Source organism: Lagenorhynchus albirostris, chromosome 6 (assembly GCF_949774975.1).
Source record: "Lagenorhynchus albirostris chromosome 6, mLagAlb1.1, whole genome shotgun sequence".
Classification (NCBI taxonomy): domain Eukaryota; kingdom Metazoa; phylum Chordata; class Mammalia; order Artiodactyla; family Delphinidae; genus Lagenorhynchus; species Lagenorhynchus albirostris.
Genome location: NC_083100.1, coordinates 33,461,918 through 33,479,443, shown reverse-complemented (window position 1 = coordinate 33,479,443; position 17,526 = coordinate 33,461,918). Strand labels below are relative to the sequence as shown.

The following is a 17,526-nucleotide window of genomic DNA, read 5'->3' as shown; positions in this document are numbered from 1 at the left end:
ACCTTTACTTTTTTATCAGTATGCTAGCTGCGAGGGAAAAAACAAAAACAAAAAACCCAAAGGTGGGATATGTTGTTATCACCATGCTTTATCGAGAAGTCACATACCTCGATTTGGAAACCCATTTCTGACGGGCGGGTGAGAAAGCCAGACAGCGCTTTGCAGACGTGACTGGCTTCCGGGATTTACCGGGTTCTGGAGGCCGCCTCTGGTGCCCCCTACTGGTTGGATTTTAAAACCTCCGCTGTGCGTTTCCGAAGCGGAGGTCTGCGCTGCGGGCGTGAGCAGGAAGGAGGAGGGTTCCCGCCCCCCACCCCCACCCCCCGACACAGGATGGCAGACCGAGGGACTCGCGCCTCACTGAGGCACCTCTTCCGCACCTGGCCGAGAATCAGGGCCTCGGCGGTAAATCCATAAATAGAAATGCGTAGTCACTGACATCAACAACTTCCTAGGAGTTGGAGGAGGGGAAAGAAACCTACAAGGGGAAATGTGGAGATGAAAAGAGAAATAAAAAAAGAAAAAGGAGACAAGCAGACATGTCTCAACTCCAAGCTCCCATTTCCTCTTTCAAATGAACTGCCTCCCCACTGTGAACAGAATCAAGTATTTATGAAGGCATTTTTTGCATATTAATAGCAGCATGTGGAGCATTGCCAGTTCTGAACTCCTAAAGGTATGGTGCCCTTTTTTTTAATGCAGGTCCTGCAAACCCCTCACAGAATTTGGTATTCTCCTTCACATATATTTTCTTTTCTGCCTTGTGGCTCCTCTTAAGGAGTTTCATTTGATTAAGGGAAATTAGTTCCGGGGGTACAGTCAGAGACCGAGCCCTGCTCTTAACCTCGGTGGCTGACATCAATCGCTAGAGAAGCTTTTCCTTTTCCCCAGGGCCTCTCTATGTAGATAGAGGTGAAAGGTTGGGTGAAGTGACCAGCACCTAAAAAAAGTATTAAAATTGTAAATGAAAATTCTAGCAGGAAGTGTTAACATATCTATCCTGATCGGGGGAGGGGGGAGGTAAAACTTTTTTTAAAAAAAGTAAGAAAAATAATTATAATTGAATTAACTACAGCAGCATTACTATCTATACTTGGTAAAGATCCCATTCAATTTTAAAAGAAAAACATTGAAACCCGTTAGAAAAATAAGCAAAAGACATAAACAATTCATATCAAAAATAATAGCAATAGAAAACAAATGTGGAAACAATATTCATCCTGAGTAGCAATTTAAATTCAAACTGAGGCAAACTGGAGGTACCATTTTATATTTGAGATGTGTGCCTCCTCTCACCTGTTTTTCATGGTAACACCCACAACTGATGAGTTTTTGGTAAAACTGGTACACTTATACACTTCTGGTGGGTTGTAATTTGGTTCAATCCACTTGTAAAGCAAAATGGCGATATGACTTGCAAAACATGAAAAAATATTCATACCCATTGATTCAGTATTTCTGACTTCTGGGAATTTATCCTAAGGAAATAATTCAGCAGAAAAAAAGTGAGTGAAGATGTCCATTGCAGCAGCATCTATAATAGAGAAAAATTGGAAACAGCCAGAGAAATGACTAAATTGTGAGGGGTTTAATTCAGGCATTAAAGTGATGCTTGTTCATCATAGATACTGTGATTTAATACAAAAGGTTTAACACATGGTTTCTCACCTTCAGCACCATTGCAGTCTTGAGCCAGATCGTCTTTGTTGTGGGGAGCTTTCCTGTGCATTGTATCAATAGGATGTTGAGCAGCATCCCTAGCCTCTACCCACTAGATGCCAGTAGCACAACCCCCTGATTGGTGACAGTCAGAAAACGTCTCCAGGGCTTCCCTGGTGGCGCCGTGGTTGAGAGTCCTACTGCTGATGCAGGGGACGCGGGTTTGTGCCCCGGTCCGGGAAGATCCCACATGCCGTGGAGCGGCTGGGCCCGTGAGCCATGGCCGCTGAGCCTGCGCGTCCGGAGCCTGTGCTCCGCAACGGGAGAGGCCACAACAGTGAGAGGCCCGCGTACAGCAAAAAAAAAAAAGTCTCCAGTCCTTGCCAAACGTCCCCTGGAAGGCAAAAATCACACACACCCCAGCCCAACCCCACATTGCAAACTACCGATTTCATTTTAAAAGTAGAAATCAAAGTGATGTCTATTATGACTGCAACTATGTACAAAAAATACTGTATCTATAAAGACTTGCAAATAATGCTTGCGAAAAAGTGCAGTCATGCTCGTTTGAAATTGTCATGCTCGTTTGAAATTATGACTATGTTGGGTTGAGTCTTTTGTTTTTATTTTGTCTTCCTGGTTTGTCATTGTTTTTCTTTTTTTTTTTTTCAAAATTCTCCCTGTAAGGAGGAAAAATGAATCATGAGGAGAGCTGGTTTTATTCAAGTCTAGCTTAAAATGATGAGGAGTCACAGTAAACAGCAAGCGAAACAAGGGTCAACACCATAGTGCCATTATTTTTTAACTACTGTTAGTTGAAATTATTTAACATTAATTAGGTTTTTATTAGATTATTGGGTAAGACCATCAGAATGCTCCTTCTGAGGATCTCAGCCCCTTTTCAGCATTTTATCCCTCTGATCCTAGACTTTGGTGGGGGTGGGAGGCAACAAATTCACCTGTTTTTCTGAAAAGTCTGGATCTCAAAGTATGAAACTCTCTAATCCATTCAGATCCATCTATGTAAGCTTGGGACAAGACTGGCCCTGAGCCCGCTGGTTTATGGAGTTGTCAGGGCAGAGAGGTTGTCAGTAAAGAGTATCAAAGTAGAAGCTCACACTTCAATTAGATTCCCCAAGAATCATTGCATCTCTTTGTTTAAAATAAGAAACCGTCTCACGAGTTTTGACATTGTCGATTTTCTTCCTTTGTTAGAGAAAGCAAACATCCTTTCTCACTTGCTTTATCTTGGGTTTTGTTTTTTTTGCTTTGTGGGGATTAGAACTTTGGTAGCGTCCTAAAAATCCTGTTAAACAAAAATTATGTCCCCTTTTCCCATTTCACAAAACCACTTCTCTTTCGACCTATACTGTCTCTTGAGTTCAGGTTTCATGAGTTTACAACAGTATAAACTCATATTTGATCTTATGTGTCCTAAATTTACCTCTTTTGGATTTCAAAGAGTAGCCTGTAATTCTAGCGCACTAAGGATTTAGGTTGAATGAACCTGTGTTTACCCCATCTGTTTCTTTGGTGGTTTCACAGATGGTGTTCATCTCCCCTTTCAGCCTTCTTCTTTGAGGAGAAAAATAGAACACCTGTAGACACACTAAGTTTTTGTGCAAAGTACAAAGGTAGCCTTTTGTTTCAGTGTCCTTCTGAACCATACCCTGCCTTTTGTTGAACTTTTTTGCTGTTTTCTAAGAGAGCAAGCTACTACTCTTTAAAGGCAGACTTTTTTTTTCTTATTCTGCTTTATTCACCCTAGCATCTCACATGTTTAGGACAGTTCTTGGCACACGGTAGCTCCTCAAAAAAAGAAAAATTGACAAATAAATCTCTTATTGACATTAAGGTCCATGTCCTGGTTGGAAAAAAGCCTCTAAGTAGGATTTGGAGATTACACTTCTTTTCTTTCCAGTGAAATGATACAGAAGTTCAGCTGCCGTTTCTCTAACACCTCACACCATCTCAGAATACTTCCTACTGTTGGTTGCCATGATTTGGTGTTTCAGTCTCTGAGAAGCTTTGGGTCTTGTGCAGATTGGATGTGTCACTAGGCATCCTGCTTGGAGATCTTTTTGGAGGCCGATAAGTGAGACTGGGCCTAGCAGGGATGCCTGGGAGAATTAACCATCTGCATCTCCTCACCTGGAGAAGTTCCCTTTCCTCCCCACCTTCTATCCTCCTGTTTCTCATTTCTAAAGGCATGGCACAGCATTTCCCCAGCTCCATGCTCTTCACCCCTCAGCCTGCCCCCTCCATCGCCCTGCCCCGCCGCTCTCCTTGGTTTTGTAAATAGCTTTGGTTGGGGAACTTGATTCAAAGGTTTTTTTGAAGATCTAAGCAAACTTCATCTTCTGGCTCAATCTTACCCACAGGATTACTTTGTCAAACCCAAAACTCCATTGACAATTTAAGGATAATTTACTGAGAGGGACTTGTTTTTAATTACAAGGTCGAGACTTTTATTTGTTGGATTTTCACTGCAACTATTATTTATTCCAGTAAGTCTGTATTTATTGATCTGTTGGCTACTGGATCCAACCAGACACATGATAGGTGCCTGATTTTCTTTTTTATTTTTATTATGGAAAATTTCAAATACATGCAAAAGTAGAGAGAATAGTATAATGAACCTCCATGTACCTATCATAAGCTTCAATAATTATCCCTCCATTATCAAGAGGGTCTTTTTAAATGGTCATAACAGCCAATGTATTTGAGGTTTCCTATGTGCAGGATTTAGAATTATCTCCCTTAATCCTTAAAACAGCCCTATGAGGTAGGTACAGTTATTGTCATTTACAGATGAGGAAACAGATGTCATGACAGACGGGGCCCCATTTAACATGCTACCTGCACTTGCCAAAAGGCCTACTGGTTTGGGAATCCCACAAAGTTGCTTTTAGATCCCAGCTTCTTCCACACTGACTCTGTGGTTTCAGGCAGGTTATTTAACCTCTCTGAGGCTCAATTTCCTCACCTACAAAGGACAATGATATTTTCCTCATGGGATCGTGACAATGATTAGATGAAACAACATATGGAAAAGGATTAGCACAATGTTGTCACTAGGCAATCCTGATAAATTACAATAGGAATTATTATTCTATTCCCTCGCCCTCTGCTTGAAAGCTATTATAAAACAGAACTCGGAGCTTGTGTACAATCTAAGGGTGCAGATGTAGAAGAGGAGAAGCTTGAATGACAGGAATAACTTAAAGGGCTACAAGTCAATCTACCTACCGTTTCGCCCCTCCTCCACTCCACCCACCCTCAACACCCAAGCCCAGACACCTCAAATATCCTCCATGCTGTCTGGAATTTTGTTTCACTACTTTATGTAATTCTACCTATTGCAGATTCCTTTGGGTTTCTCATATCTCATTGTGGATTGTTTTTTAATTGTTCTCCCTACCCCTTACGGGAGCACAGCTGAAGGCCAAGGGGAGGGGGAGGGGCGGGGGTGAAGCAGAGAATTTTGTACTGAGGACCCCGTATCCAGCAGCGCCCCAACTCCCCCAGCACATGGCTGCCCAGGAACAGTGAGAGGTCAGAGGACAGGCGGGCAATGGAAGGGAAGGGGGCAGAAAAGAAAAGGATATCTTTCTTTCTCTTCTTCCAGCCCTCTGCTATTCCAGCATTACCAGGACTAGTTCAGCTCCTTAGCCAAGCTAAATTATGGGTTAGATAAGTTTTTATGGGCCCATGTGGGAATCAAAGCACCACAGGTAACATTTCTTTTTCTAGTGAAAATTTCATTTTTTTTACAATGAAATCAGTTTGCAAGTTGGGATTCCCTGTCTCTCAGTTGTCACATTGGAAAAGTCACACTGGAGCCAACATAACAAGGAAGTCACACAGTTTGGGGTTAAAGTTTGGGGTTAGAAGGAGCTGGGGACTTGTTCAGATTTCCCACCCTGCACCCCACCACCTCCCATCTCCCCATCTAAGTCTAAAACAGGATGTGTCATCTCTCAAATACAGGCAGAGTTCCGGCCTGAATGTAGCCAGCCACCCCCTCACAGAAAAAGCTCTATCTTCTATCTCCCCTGGGGCAGAAGAGGTCACTATTTTGGCTTACATTTTTTCTCCTCCAGCTTCTGCTAGGCCAGATAAACAATGATTCTGTTGTGTCAACAAAGCACTTAATTAAACTGAGGACAATGTCAGTTAGAACAATGTCAATTAGATAAGATTTACTTCCAGATAGTTGAAGCCTTGGAATTAAAGTCTCCTGGGTTTCATTATTCAAAAGTTCCTTGAGGAAAACACTGAGGTAGAGAAACTCAGGCACAGAAAGCTTAACGAGTTGACAAAAGTCGCCACATGAGTCTCTCATAGAAGTTAAGACTAGAGATTGCTGTGTTTCTCTTCCTGGTCCACTGTTTGCTAGCTCTTGGGCTAATTTGTAAATGCTTAGGAGGATGTAAAAATCTCCTTCCATAGAGTTGAGGATGAAGTGGATGAAGACTAAAATTCGCGACAGGAGGGGAACAAGAAAGCTCTTCTCTGGTTTCCAATAAAACTGTACCTCCACCCACGCCTCCTTGTGGAACCCTCCTAAAACTGTCCACTCGGCCCATTTCACCAGCACCAAATTGCCTTGAGAACATAAAAAGTGGGCCAGGATGTCAGGTGGCCAAGATGAACGCAGGAGACAGGCACATGGACCACTGGGCAGACTTGCAATGGATGGAACCACGCTGCGGTTTGGGGTCCCGTCTGCTCCTCAGAAGGAGGCCATGCAGCAGCCCAGGTTGTTGAATTGAGATCCTGATGTTCCGTCTGGCCTTCTGAAGACTAAAGTTCTCCTGCTCCTCCAGGCCAGGGAAACCTAAACAGAGAGAAGGTCTCAGAGTGGGACTCAGGGTGGCCAGGTGGCTGGCCTTGCACGGGCTGGGTCCCCTCCACGTCAACCTGAGCTGAGAGTGTATACAGAGCCCCTGGCCCACTCAGATCCCTCCCCAGGAAGCCCAGCCGTAGGGAGTCCAGCAGAGTTCCATGCCCCGCTCAGCCCCACCTATGTCCCCATTCCTACTGCCCACTTTTAGTTCCACAGAATGCCAAGGGCAAGAAATAACAGGGCCTGGGAAGGCCAAGCACAGGGGAACTTGCCAGACCCCTGAGCTCCTAGCGCCAGGCAGGAGTGACCTTCTCCAGGATTTGGTCCCCACCCTCAGTGACTTCTCCATCCCCACCGGGATTCAGAGCCACCCGGACCCTCACCTTCCGGGAAAGTGGAAGGACAGACTGTCAGCCAAGGAGGGGGGCCCGGTGGTCCAAAGAAGCGTCTGACTCTTTTCCTTTTGTTTGCTCACAGGAGGGGACAAACGCCCTGTGTGCACAGAGGTTTGATGTGACAACTTGATGGACCACATGAGGGTTTCAGCAAAGGCCTCCCGACCCCACTCTCCATGCATTAAGATAATGGCGGGGTGTGTAGCATATTTCAGGTCTTGGCTACAGAGGCCCTCCTTCCTTCTGTTTTCCTCCTCCAGCTCAAGCTTGCCCACAGGTTCCCAGAGACTCCTGGCAGCTTGCTCTCAGGCAGAAGGAAGCTGTGAGCTGTGTGGGAGACAGACAACGAGAGTGTTGCAGCCTCCTTAATGAGGGACCATAGCTCTTCTTGGAACCACGAAGCCGCAGCTACCGGGATGGGGAACCCCAATTAGAAAGGAGTGGGAGAAGAAAAGAGCTGCCTGCGACAGATCTGTGTCTGTGGTGGCTCTGTGGGACCCGTAGGTGGAGATCTAGCTGGTTGGGTTTAGAATCTCCTTTTCCTTCTTAAGGTAAGACGTTCCAGTGACTTCAGAGCCAACCCATGCTGGTGACCCTTCAAAATACACAACTTGAAAGACGGAGGAAAAATTATTGGAGAGAGGGTTTCTCCTTGAGTTTGTAGCTCAGATAGTGTAACCCAAGAATAAGAAAAGAAATGATATGTATTTTGTTTAATGGACGTCCTCTGTTAGTTTTACTACGTTATATATGTGTGCAAATGGATATTAGTAAACAGCCGATAGCTCTCTTTTGTTCTGGCTTTCAAGTGAATCACATTATGTTTACAGCAAGATAGTAAACCTGGATTTCCCATGGCTCAGTCTGTCGGAGCATAAGATTAGCTCTTGAATTCATTAACAGTCATCTCCTTTTAAATGTCAGATAACTTTTTAAATGCCAAGCACTTACACAACAGCTTCTGTGCAATTCAAATCAGATTTACCAAATTAACTCATTAATCTTTATTGTCTCATTTCCTGAAGAGAAAGGCTTCCAGGTGTTTTTAGCAGAACATAATAATATTAAAGTATTTACAATACAATATAGGTGAAGGAATGGGTTTTGATTTTCTGCTAAGCATCTCACCCTGCCATCAGTTTTGTAATCATTCCCACTGAAGCGTACACAGAAAAAAACGAAAAAGCTTCAGGCATCTCCACTTTCTTCTACTTGCCCTGTTTTCCTTCCCTTTCTGTTTTCTTCTCCCCTCTACTCCCTGAGGCCTTAACTCCCTTTTACTATTTATTCTGCCATCTTTAAGAGCTACAAGCGTCGATTATGATGGCTCTACCACCTAGAAAACAGAGGGGCACCTCACAGGGTCCGGGATGGAGTCAGAAGGCTGGGGCAGAACAGGTCTAGATATCAGGAATTCTACTTTCCTTTTCAAAGAACCCCTCTGAATAATCAGATACAGGCTACACTGACTGCTAAAGATAGATCCTTCCAGGACTGGCCCCTTCTTGTCACCCAGCTCTCTGCTCAAATGTCACTTCCCTAGCGAGGTCTTCCCTGATCACCCAAGGGCAAACCCCATCCCCTCCCCCACCAAAGTCCATCCTGTCACCATTTCATTGTCTTCATAGATTTATCACCATCTAAAATCATTCTGCTTCTTCATGTGTTTGTTTGTATGACACACACAGGAGCACTCAATAAATATCAGTTAAATGAATAAAGTGAAATGAAAAACCACCCCAATGCATAGCTTTCTTTCCTGCTTTCAACTGTCTTTCTCTCCTCTTACCACTACCTCCCAGAAACCTCTTTAAGGATTTAATTTTCTTTCCTCCCATCTCCCAAACCCCCTTTCACTATCATTTGTTTGTTAGAATACTTGATCATAATAAGCAAAAACAGTACTGCACATTCCAGTGACTATAGAGCCTTCACTGGAAACATTCCATCAAGCCAGGATTGATGGCCCCTAAACGTTAGGGAGATGAGCCACATAGTCAAGAGAATTGTTTTATCAAACGATTTACAGGTCAAGCGATTTGGAGAGACTTTCCTCAAAGCCTCTCAACTCCCCACTCTTTAATCTGAGCCCCACATAAGGAGTTAAAGTAACTCCAGCCATTGGAACTAGTCTCGGCTGTGCCTTTTGTCCTCCGACCTAACACAAAATCTTCTCTTAGAGATAATAGAGAAATTTCCCTCAAATCAGTATTGTCTGATTTCTGTTACTCCACCCAGTGATTCATGCATGGTTTCGGAAGCTAGAAAGCTTGAAATACTTCGTCTGATTCTTGATTGGACCAAACGCTTTCATTTGATCTGGAAACAGGGAGGGGAGGTCTCACTCTGAGAAGTGAATCAGATATATAGCTGAGATGACAAAAAATTGGATATGTATTTGTCCAGAAGAATCTTTCTCTCTAGCCACATTTCAAAACAAAGGAAAAGGGTGTGGGTGTTCGTCGGAATGATGGCTGCTTGTGGGGCCCCACGAACTGTTAATTCATCATTAACACTTAAAAGTAATATAAATGTGATGGGAAGGAGAGTTACACCCAGAGAGACAGCCATCCGTGAGTTAGTCTCTTAGAAAATATGGAAATTATCAAATCCACACCCAGGGTGATCTCATGGCACACTAATATATGTGACCCCAGGAAATCAGCCCTGAAAAATAACAAGTAACCTTCCTCTTTGGGAATGAGGAGCCAGTGCTACGCAGAGGACAGGCCTCTGGAGGTCAGCACATGCTTCCTGGAAAGCTGTCTTTCTTGCCCTCCTTATTCTTTTTTAAATTTTTTCTTCTATTTCTTTCTTTCTTTTTCTTTCTTTCTTTCTTTCTTTCTCTCTCTCTCTCCCTCCCTCCCTCCCTCCCTCCCTCTCTCCCTCTCTCTCTCTCTCTCTCTCTCTCTTTCTTTCTTTCGCTGTGCCGGGTCTTAGTTGCAGCACATGGGATCTTCCTTGCTGCCTTCGGAATCTTGCCCTCCCTATTTTAACTAAGTTGGGCCATAACATGTAGCTTGCCAGTAATGTTATCATTCCTCTTGTTCTGAAAGTATGTATCAAGTATATGTATCAAGTGTGTATTCTGAAAGTATGTATCAAGTGTGTATTCATTTCCAGACTCTGTGCCTGGCACTGCAGCTACTTGGACACAGGATAGCTGTGGTTCCTGCCCTCATGGAGCTTACAGTCTAGTGCGGAGGAGAGGTGGCTGTACAAGCATGAGTGTCACTCTGGGCAGTGGTGGGAAGGGCTCAGTTCTCTGGGTTGTCATGGGAAGCACAGATGAGCCAGACCTGAAGGATGCAGAGGAGTTAGAAGGGAGGGGTGTGTTTCCCGGGGAGGGAAGGGCATGCGGGCAGCCTTGCTCCAGGAACTGAAGCAAGGATCAGTGCTGATGGCAGCCCTCTGAACTTGCTATTCCCACAGCGAGGTCAAAACTTCCTGCAGAGAGCCCCACAGAAACTTCCCTCGCCTTCTTGCGGGCTTTGCGCTAACACTGCTCTCTTGCCAGGGCAGGTGGGAAGAGGGGCCCTTGACTGCTTAAAATTACCGCCTCCACCCACCCTCACCAGCTACTCCTCACTTCCCTCTCTGCTTTATTTTTCTCTACATCACGAATCACCTTCAGACATTACTTATGTTCCACCCGTTCGCTTATTATCTCTTCCCCCTCAGTAGGATGTATGTGCAGTTTTCCTGAGTGAAGACTTCTGTCTGCTTCTTACACTGCCATATCCTCTCTTCTGGGCATAGAACAAGCATTCAATAAATATTTGTTGAATGACGGAATGAGATAGGAGAGACAGTCCAGGGCCAGGCAGGAAGGGTCTTATAAGCCTTTTAAGAAGGTTGGCCTTCATCCTGAGGGTAAGGACCTTTGAAGAATGATGGGGTCCAGTCTGCATCCAGAAAGATCACCTAGGTTGCAGTATGGGACATGGGCTGGAAAGCAAGTTCGGATTATACTTTGTCGTGCTCTGAGGCATGACACCATTTGCATGTTGTGGCGACAGGAGATGGGAGAGCCCCCAGGGCCTCCCAGACTCCTCCAACGGCCCATTCTTCCTTCCCTCTCTGCTAGATTTGTTCAAATCACTCTTTCTAACACATCAAATACATTTTAAATTTGGGAATAAACTGGAATCTTGATATAACTTTATTTGCTGCAAGGCAGGTTTGATACCTGTTCATAGAAGCTGTAGATGTATCAAAAAAGACCTCATTAAAAAAGGAGTTTTAGGCAGTCCATGATTTTGGCTCTACCGTTTAACAGCTGTGTGGCTTTGGGCAAGTGACTTAACCTCCCAGAGCCTCCAGTTCCTCATCTGCAAAATGGGGATAACAATACGTGCCTCGCAGGGTTGTTGAGAGGATTAAATAAAATGAGTACTACCCTCGAACATAAGGTCCCTTCTCCCACTTTCCCATTATGCCAACCCCAGGTATGAATTGTTAACCAAACTCGGGTTATTCTCTATACATATGGATCCCCTGTGTCTTCCATGGTAAAAATAGGTGTTACAATTAGTGTTCCAACGATGAAGAATTGCTTTCTATAAATATTTGGGGATTCGGACTAGCTCTTGTCACACTGTGTATCATTCCCATGAAAGTGGGACTTTCTGTTTCTCTTCACAGGGAGCCCAGCAGTCCTTGGAGGCAGCAGCTCGGAAGACAGGAGAGCCTCAAAGTTGTATAAATAAAGGGCTGATATGTTCAAACAGAAAAGAATTTTACACGCGTAAGCTGCACATCGACATGACGCCGTTCCTGAAGGTGCTCTCACACTGAGAAGACTAGGGGTTTTATAGACACACACACAGGAATTCCAGTTAATGCACTTCTGCATGGTACAAAAACAGCTTCAGAAGTCCCTCAGAGATCTTGCTTTATCAGAAGGGACAGAAAATAGGCAGTTTGTAGCACATGAAGAGAGAACAAATTAGGACAGTAATCGCAGGCAGCCATCGGGGACAAATCAGTTGGGTGTCTGGTTCGGTTGAGGGAGGACAGGGAACAGAAAGGAGAAAGGATAACCTTGAACCACTCATAAAACAGGCAAATATAATTCATTTTATCTTGACAGTAGCTAAAATAATAGTTACTGTTTTACCACCGTCACTTGGCAGAGCTGATATTCCTACTGCAGGGAAGACTAATTCTTGAGTTAACCATTTAGAAGGCAGCTGCCCATCCTCTTCTGGATGTCTGACCCTGTTTTCTGCTCTCTAGGAGTTCATTACTCTCCCAAGCTCAGCTTTGTATCCAGCTTAGGGTACTGAGAGTTCCTGTGGTGGGGATGGCATTTGTTCATCTTTGCAATATGCCTTCCTGCCCCAGCATCTAACAGCGCCTGGCACATGGAAGACGCTTCCTAAATGATCCATGAATTGACCCCCTTTTCATCCCACAGCCCTCTGGCTTAAAACCTTCTTCCTCCCCATTCTTTGCCCCCTCAGAGGTGAAAGAACAGGAAATATATGACCTTGGAATATATGAAATTGATCAGGAACAAAGCAAGTCTTGGCATGGAAGGATCTCAGATCCTTCATCCTACCCTCGAGAACAACATCCCAGGCCCTTGATGAGAAGTGACTAAGAAAGACAAAAACAGAGGAGAAGAAACCAAATACTCATGGGGTTCTTGATGGTGGTACTATCCCGTGCTATAGACTGGCAGGGACGTCCAAGGTCGTGAGGGTCACCCTCCTAAACTCACTGATCCAAAGTTCTTAGGTTACATCTTCTTTGGACGACCCCAATCCCAGCTCTGCAAGGTGGGGCTTTGTTTAAGAGTCATGTATTTGCCCCATATCTGTCTCTTTCCATGGCTGGACTCTGCTTTCCTGTTTCCTCTTAGATAGGCTCTTTCCCCATGGTTGCAAGATAGCCATGAGCTTCTGTTTTCTAAATCGTTGGCCCAACTTGGGTCACATGCCTGTATGCAAATGAATCGCCATGGCCAGGGGGATGGAATACTCTGATTTTCCCAGCCTGGAGCCACAGGAACTCATAGGAGGGAGGGGAGGAGTGTCTCAAAAAGGAAAAAAAGAAAACCTAAAAGTTGAATAAGAGAATGATTCTGGGGAGCAAAACAAAAGATTTTTGCTACAAGTATTCAAAATAATTACCTTGATTCATTACTCATTGTTAGCTTGCTAGGGTCACCACAACAATGTACCACAGACTGGATGGCTTAAACAACAGAAATTTATTTTCTCACAATTCTGGAGGCTAGAAGTCCAGGCTGAAGGTGTCAGCAGAGTTGAATTCTTCCGAGGCCTTTCTCATTGCTTGTGTCAATAGATAGCCATCTTCTCTATGTGTCTTCACATGGTCCTCCCTCTACATGCAGTCTGTGTCCTAAGCTCCTCTCCTTATAAGGACACCAGTCCTATTGGATTACAGCCCACCCTAACGACCTCATTTTACCTCTTTAAAGATCCTGTCTCCAAACACTGTCACATTCTGGGGTACTGAGGGTAGACTTCAACATATGAATTTTGGAGGAACACAGTTCATCCCAAAACACTTATATTAATGAAACTACCCTTTTCGTTTACTCAGCAACAGTTTAGTTCTTCCCTCAGGGCTTGAAGAATTATGGTTGGTACTTCCTGGGGTGAGATACCATCGTTACCACTATTCATTCATTCAACCCATAATGAGCATCTACTACCTAATATGTGTCAGGCACTTTCTGGGCATTTGAGATACAACAGCAAACGAAACCGATAAATCCTTGCCCTACTCCAGGCAACATATATAGTAAATTGATAATTGCTATGGAAATAAGAAGATATTTATGGAGCCTCTAGAAGCTGCAAGTGAGGAATTTTACAATAATTTTTTGTGTATTTAGTGTCCACAATGCTTTTGTATTACACTTTTTTGTCCAGCAATTTTGGCGTCCTTTTCCTTATAGAAGGAAAGGCACTGTTATCCCTAAGGCCCGCTTTCCAGTCCGCCCTTTTCAAGACTCACAGAAATTGTAACTTAGCCTGCTTCTACATGAGACTCACAGGGACACGCTAGAATTTCTGACTCCCAGACCAGTCCTTGCCCCAAAGACTATATCTTTTCTTGCAAATGTTCAGTGTTAACAGCTCCCCCTAGACAGACCTTCTTCTTGTTGACACGGTAGCTCCCAGATTCTTAGGGAGTGCCTTGTAGAAAGACACAAATCTCAGGATTGTACAGCAAAGGATGGAGAGTTCAAATCAAGAAAGGCATACAGGCTGTCCAATTCAGTCTACACATTTCATTTGTGTATTTCCTGCCTAGTCACAGGACATTTCATTCATTTTTTCCTGGTGCATGTTGGAAGCAGTACACATTTCAGGGGATGAGGGTAAGAAATAAAAATATTGAGGCAGAAAAGGAAAATGCAAAGAGATGTAAATAATCACAATTGCTAACATAAATGAACACTTACTCCATGCCAGGCTTTGTTCTAAGTTTTACATGCAAGAAATCATTTAACTCAAAAAACGAATCTAAGAACTAGGTAGCGTTATCCCATTTTACAGATGACAAAATTAAGGTCTTGAGAGCTGAAGTAACTTCTCACATGACATACAGTTGGAATATGGCAGAAACAAGATTCAAAGTCAGGCAGCCCTGCTCCGGGTCCCATGTTTTCAACCCTGCAGACCCCAACTGAGTCCTATCCAATCAAAAGCACTGCCTACCACATTAGCTAAGCATCCAGCACAGCTCCTTCTAGAAGATTCCATCCCTGTGCACTCATCCAGTCTGCTGCAGGAATATTTTCTGACTCTCCAGTACTCTGCCCTTCCCCTCACTCCCACCTGCATTCTGTGGACCCAACATAAAGCTTTCTCTCCCAATGATCATCCACTTTCCTTCAGACAACATATATTGAGCATCCATTGTATATCAGACACTGTGCTAGGCACTGAGAACACAGAGATGAATCATCTCCATCCCTGGCCTTCCAAGGAGCCTATAATCTAAGAGGAAGATAAACAAAGAAGCAGATAATATCAGCACAGCGTTGTGGCAGAGGCAGGCGCAGGTTGCTATAGGAGAGACTCATTCATTTCTCAGTTATTACACGTGGAACCCTCCTCAAATTTAAAAACCTATTGATAACACTGAAGGCAATGCTATTAGCCCATTTTATAGGATAATCCGTATCACGCTTAGACGTGGGGAAGCACGATTGATCCAGAGTACATCTGGGTTCATGTAAAAATTGAACCATGTTTTTTTTAATTTTTTTTTTTTTTTTTTTTTTTTTTGCGGTACGCGGGCCTCTCACTGTTGTGGCCTCTCCCACTGCGGAGCACAGGCTCTGGAAGCACAGGCTCAGTGGCCATGGCTCACGGGCCCAGCCGCTCTGCGGCATGTGGGATCCTCCCGGACCGGGGCACGAACCCGTGTCCCCTGCATCGGCAGGCGGACTCTCAACCACTGCACCACCAGGGAAGCCCTAAAAATCTGTTTTTGAAAAAGAAATGGTAATTGATGAATAAATTAAGGTAGAGATTTTTTTTCCCCAGGAATTTTAATAAATTATCAGGGTTAGTTCGTGGTAGTGGGGAAGAAAATAGCAATAATGCCAATTAATGCTAGATACAGAATTGAATATGCTTATACTCAACATTGACATCAAAGAGTATGTATGTTATGCCCAGAAGATGTGAAGAATGAGAAATAAGTTCCACCTCACAGCATTCACACAGGCAGTTATCACTTGGTACCCTCAAATCAAGGCAGAGGAACCTGCCTGAAATCAGGTACTTTGAACAGTCCCCTGCCCCTGGTTTGGGGCCAGCCCTGCGTTTTACTTATGCAGGCAGGTGTGGGCACATGCCACCAAGCAGAGGATGGCTGTCACCGCCACTGAATCATGTGGTCATGTGGGGAAAAGACAGCATGGATTTCAGTGAGAAGAAGTAACAGCAAAACAATGTTGGGCTCAAGATGTTGTCCTAAGATGGAGCAGGCCCCTCAGGAGGCAAGTTCTAGTGCCTAGAGTCCTTGAAACCAGCTTTGTTGACCACCAGCAGGAGAGCTGCAAAGGGATCACAAGCTGGTTTCAAGATGCAATGATTCAAGGACACTCGAATAATAATTTCACCAGGAAAACTTTTCAGGGCATTGAGTCTGTTACAGTTCCCAAAGAAAGAAGCCCAGGATTAAGTAGACTATTATCAGTATTAAAGTATCTGACCAGCAGTTGGGAAGCCCTGGGTTTTCTCTGACTCTGAGTAACCTTGTAATGCATCTGGGATTCCGCTGCCTCTTTAGTAAAATGGAGATAATAACGCTGGGACCTCCGTACCTGCCTCTCAGCAGTGAGGTGAGAATTACATGAAATAATAATTTTCAAAGTATGTTCATATCTATAAAGGGTTCAGTTCACAGAGAGAAAGAAAGAAACATTCACTGGTCCCTGCCGAGAGCCAGGCCTCTCACATATTAAACATTATTTAATTTCCCCAACCCCCTTCCTGTTAAGTGTGCAGTTCGCCACCGTGCAAATGAGGAAACTGAGGATTGGCGAGATGAGAGGACCAAGGGTGACGTGGCTGGCAGCAGACGGAACTAGGATTCAAAGCCACCAAACCCACAATTCCTGATATTGATGAGGCCTATCCTGTTCCTGAGAAGAATTTAATTGTACTTCTTTGTTCTGGCTTCAGAACCTGGGAGAGGAGAAGAGACAATATTTTAATAACACAAGATACCTTATGACTTTCATAAATCCGTTTTCTTTATTAAAGAATAGGTGTGAGGGCTTCCCTGGTGGCGCAGTGGTTGAGAGTCCACCTGCCGATGCAGGGGACACGGGTTCGTGCCCCGGTCCGGGAAGATCCCACATGCCGCGGAGCAGCTGGGCCCGTGAGCCATGGCCGCTGAGCCTGCGCGACCGGAGCCTGTGCTCCGCAACGGGAGAGGCCACAACAGTGAGAGGCCCGCGTACCGAAAAAAAAAAAAAAATGAATAGGTGTGGGATCTTTTTAATACACAAGAAAATGTGTACGACCTTAAAGTTGACACTCACAAATGAGATACTGATTTCCTTCCAGCATTAAGAAGGCATTGAAATCAGTCATTTAGATGTATGTGTTACATGTTACACAGAATGTCCAAATGTATTTTCCTAATTTAGCTTTTCAAGAACTCGTACAAAATTTATCATTACCGCCATTTCACAGATGGAGAGGCTGAGGTTCAATGATAGGTCATACAGCACATACAGCCCCCTGGAGCCCCACCTCTGGCTCCTGCATTCCCCATCCTCCCAGCAGTTCCTTCCCGAAGCCTGCGGTGAACCTAGAAGTACCGTGCTCAGATAGGGCACTGTGTGTGAGGGGAGAGGGCAGGACCAGTGGAAGGTTCTCCAGGGACAGATGAGAACTTCAGGCCACCTGGCCCAGCCCCTGTCAGTTGAAGAAACTGAGGTTCAGGGATTAAGTACCTCGCGTGACCTGTAAGGCATGAAGTACAGGATCAGGGCTTCAGGGCAGGCAGTCTGACTCCAGGATCTGCACCACAACCATTCAGGCAACTGTCTCTCTTGTCTGGTTTCAGTGCTACAGTTTGTGTTTACAAAGTGTTTGTTACTATCCCCACGCACCCCACCCC

At 44.5% G+C, this 17,526-nt stretch overlaps 1 protein-coding gene across 1 annotated transcript in view; it reads left to right on the top strand.

Moving 5' to 3' along the window:
- KIAA2012 (KIAA2012 ortholog) overlaps positions 1-17,526 on the top strand; it is a 116,264-nt gene that overhangs the window by 62,036 nt on the left and 36,702 nt on the right. Inside the window, exon 14 of the mRNA XM_060152314.1 lies at positions 11,548-11,685. Within this exon, the coding sequence (XP_060008297.1) occupies positions 11,548-11,685 (138 nt within the window). The remainder of the gene's footprint in view (positions 1-11,547; positions 11,686-17,526) is intronic.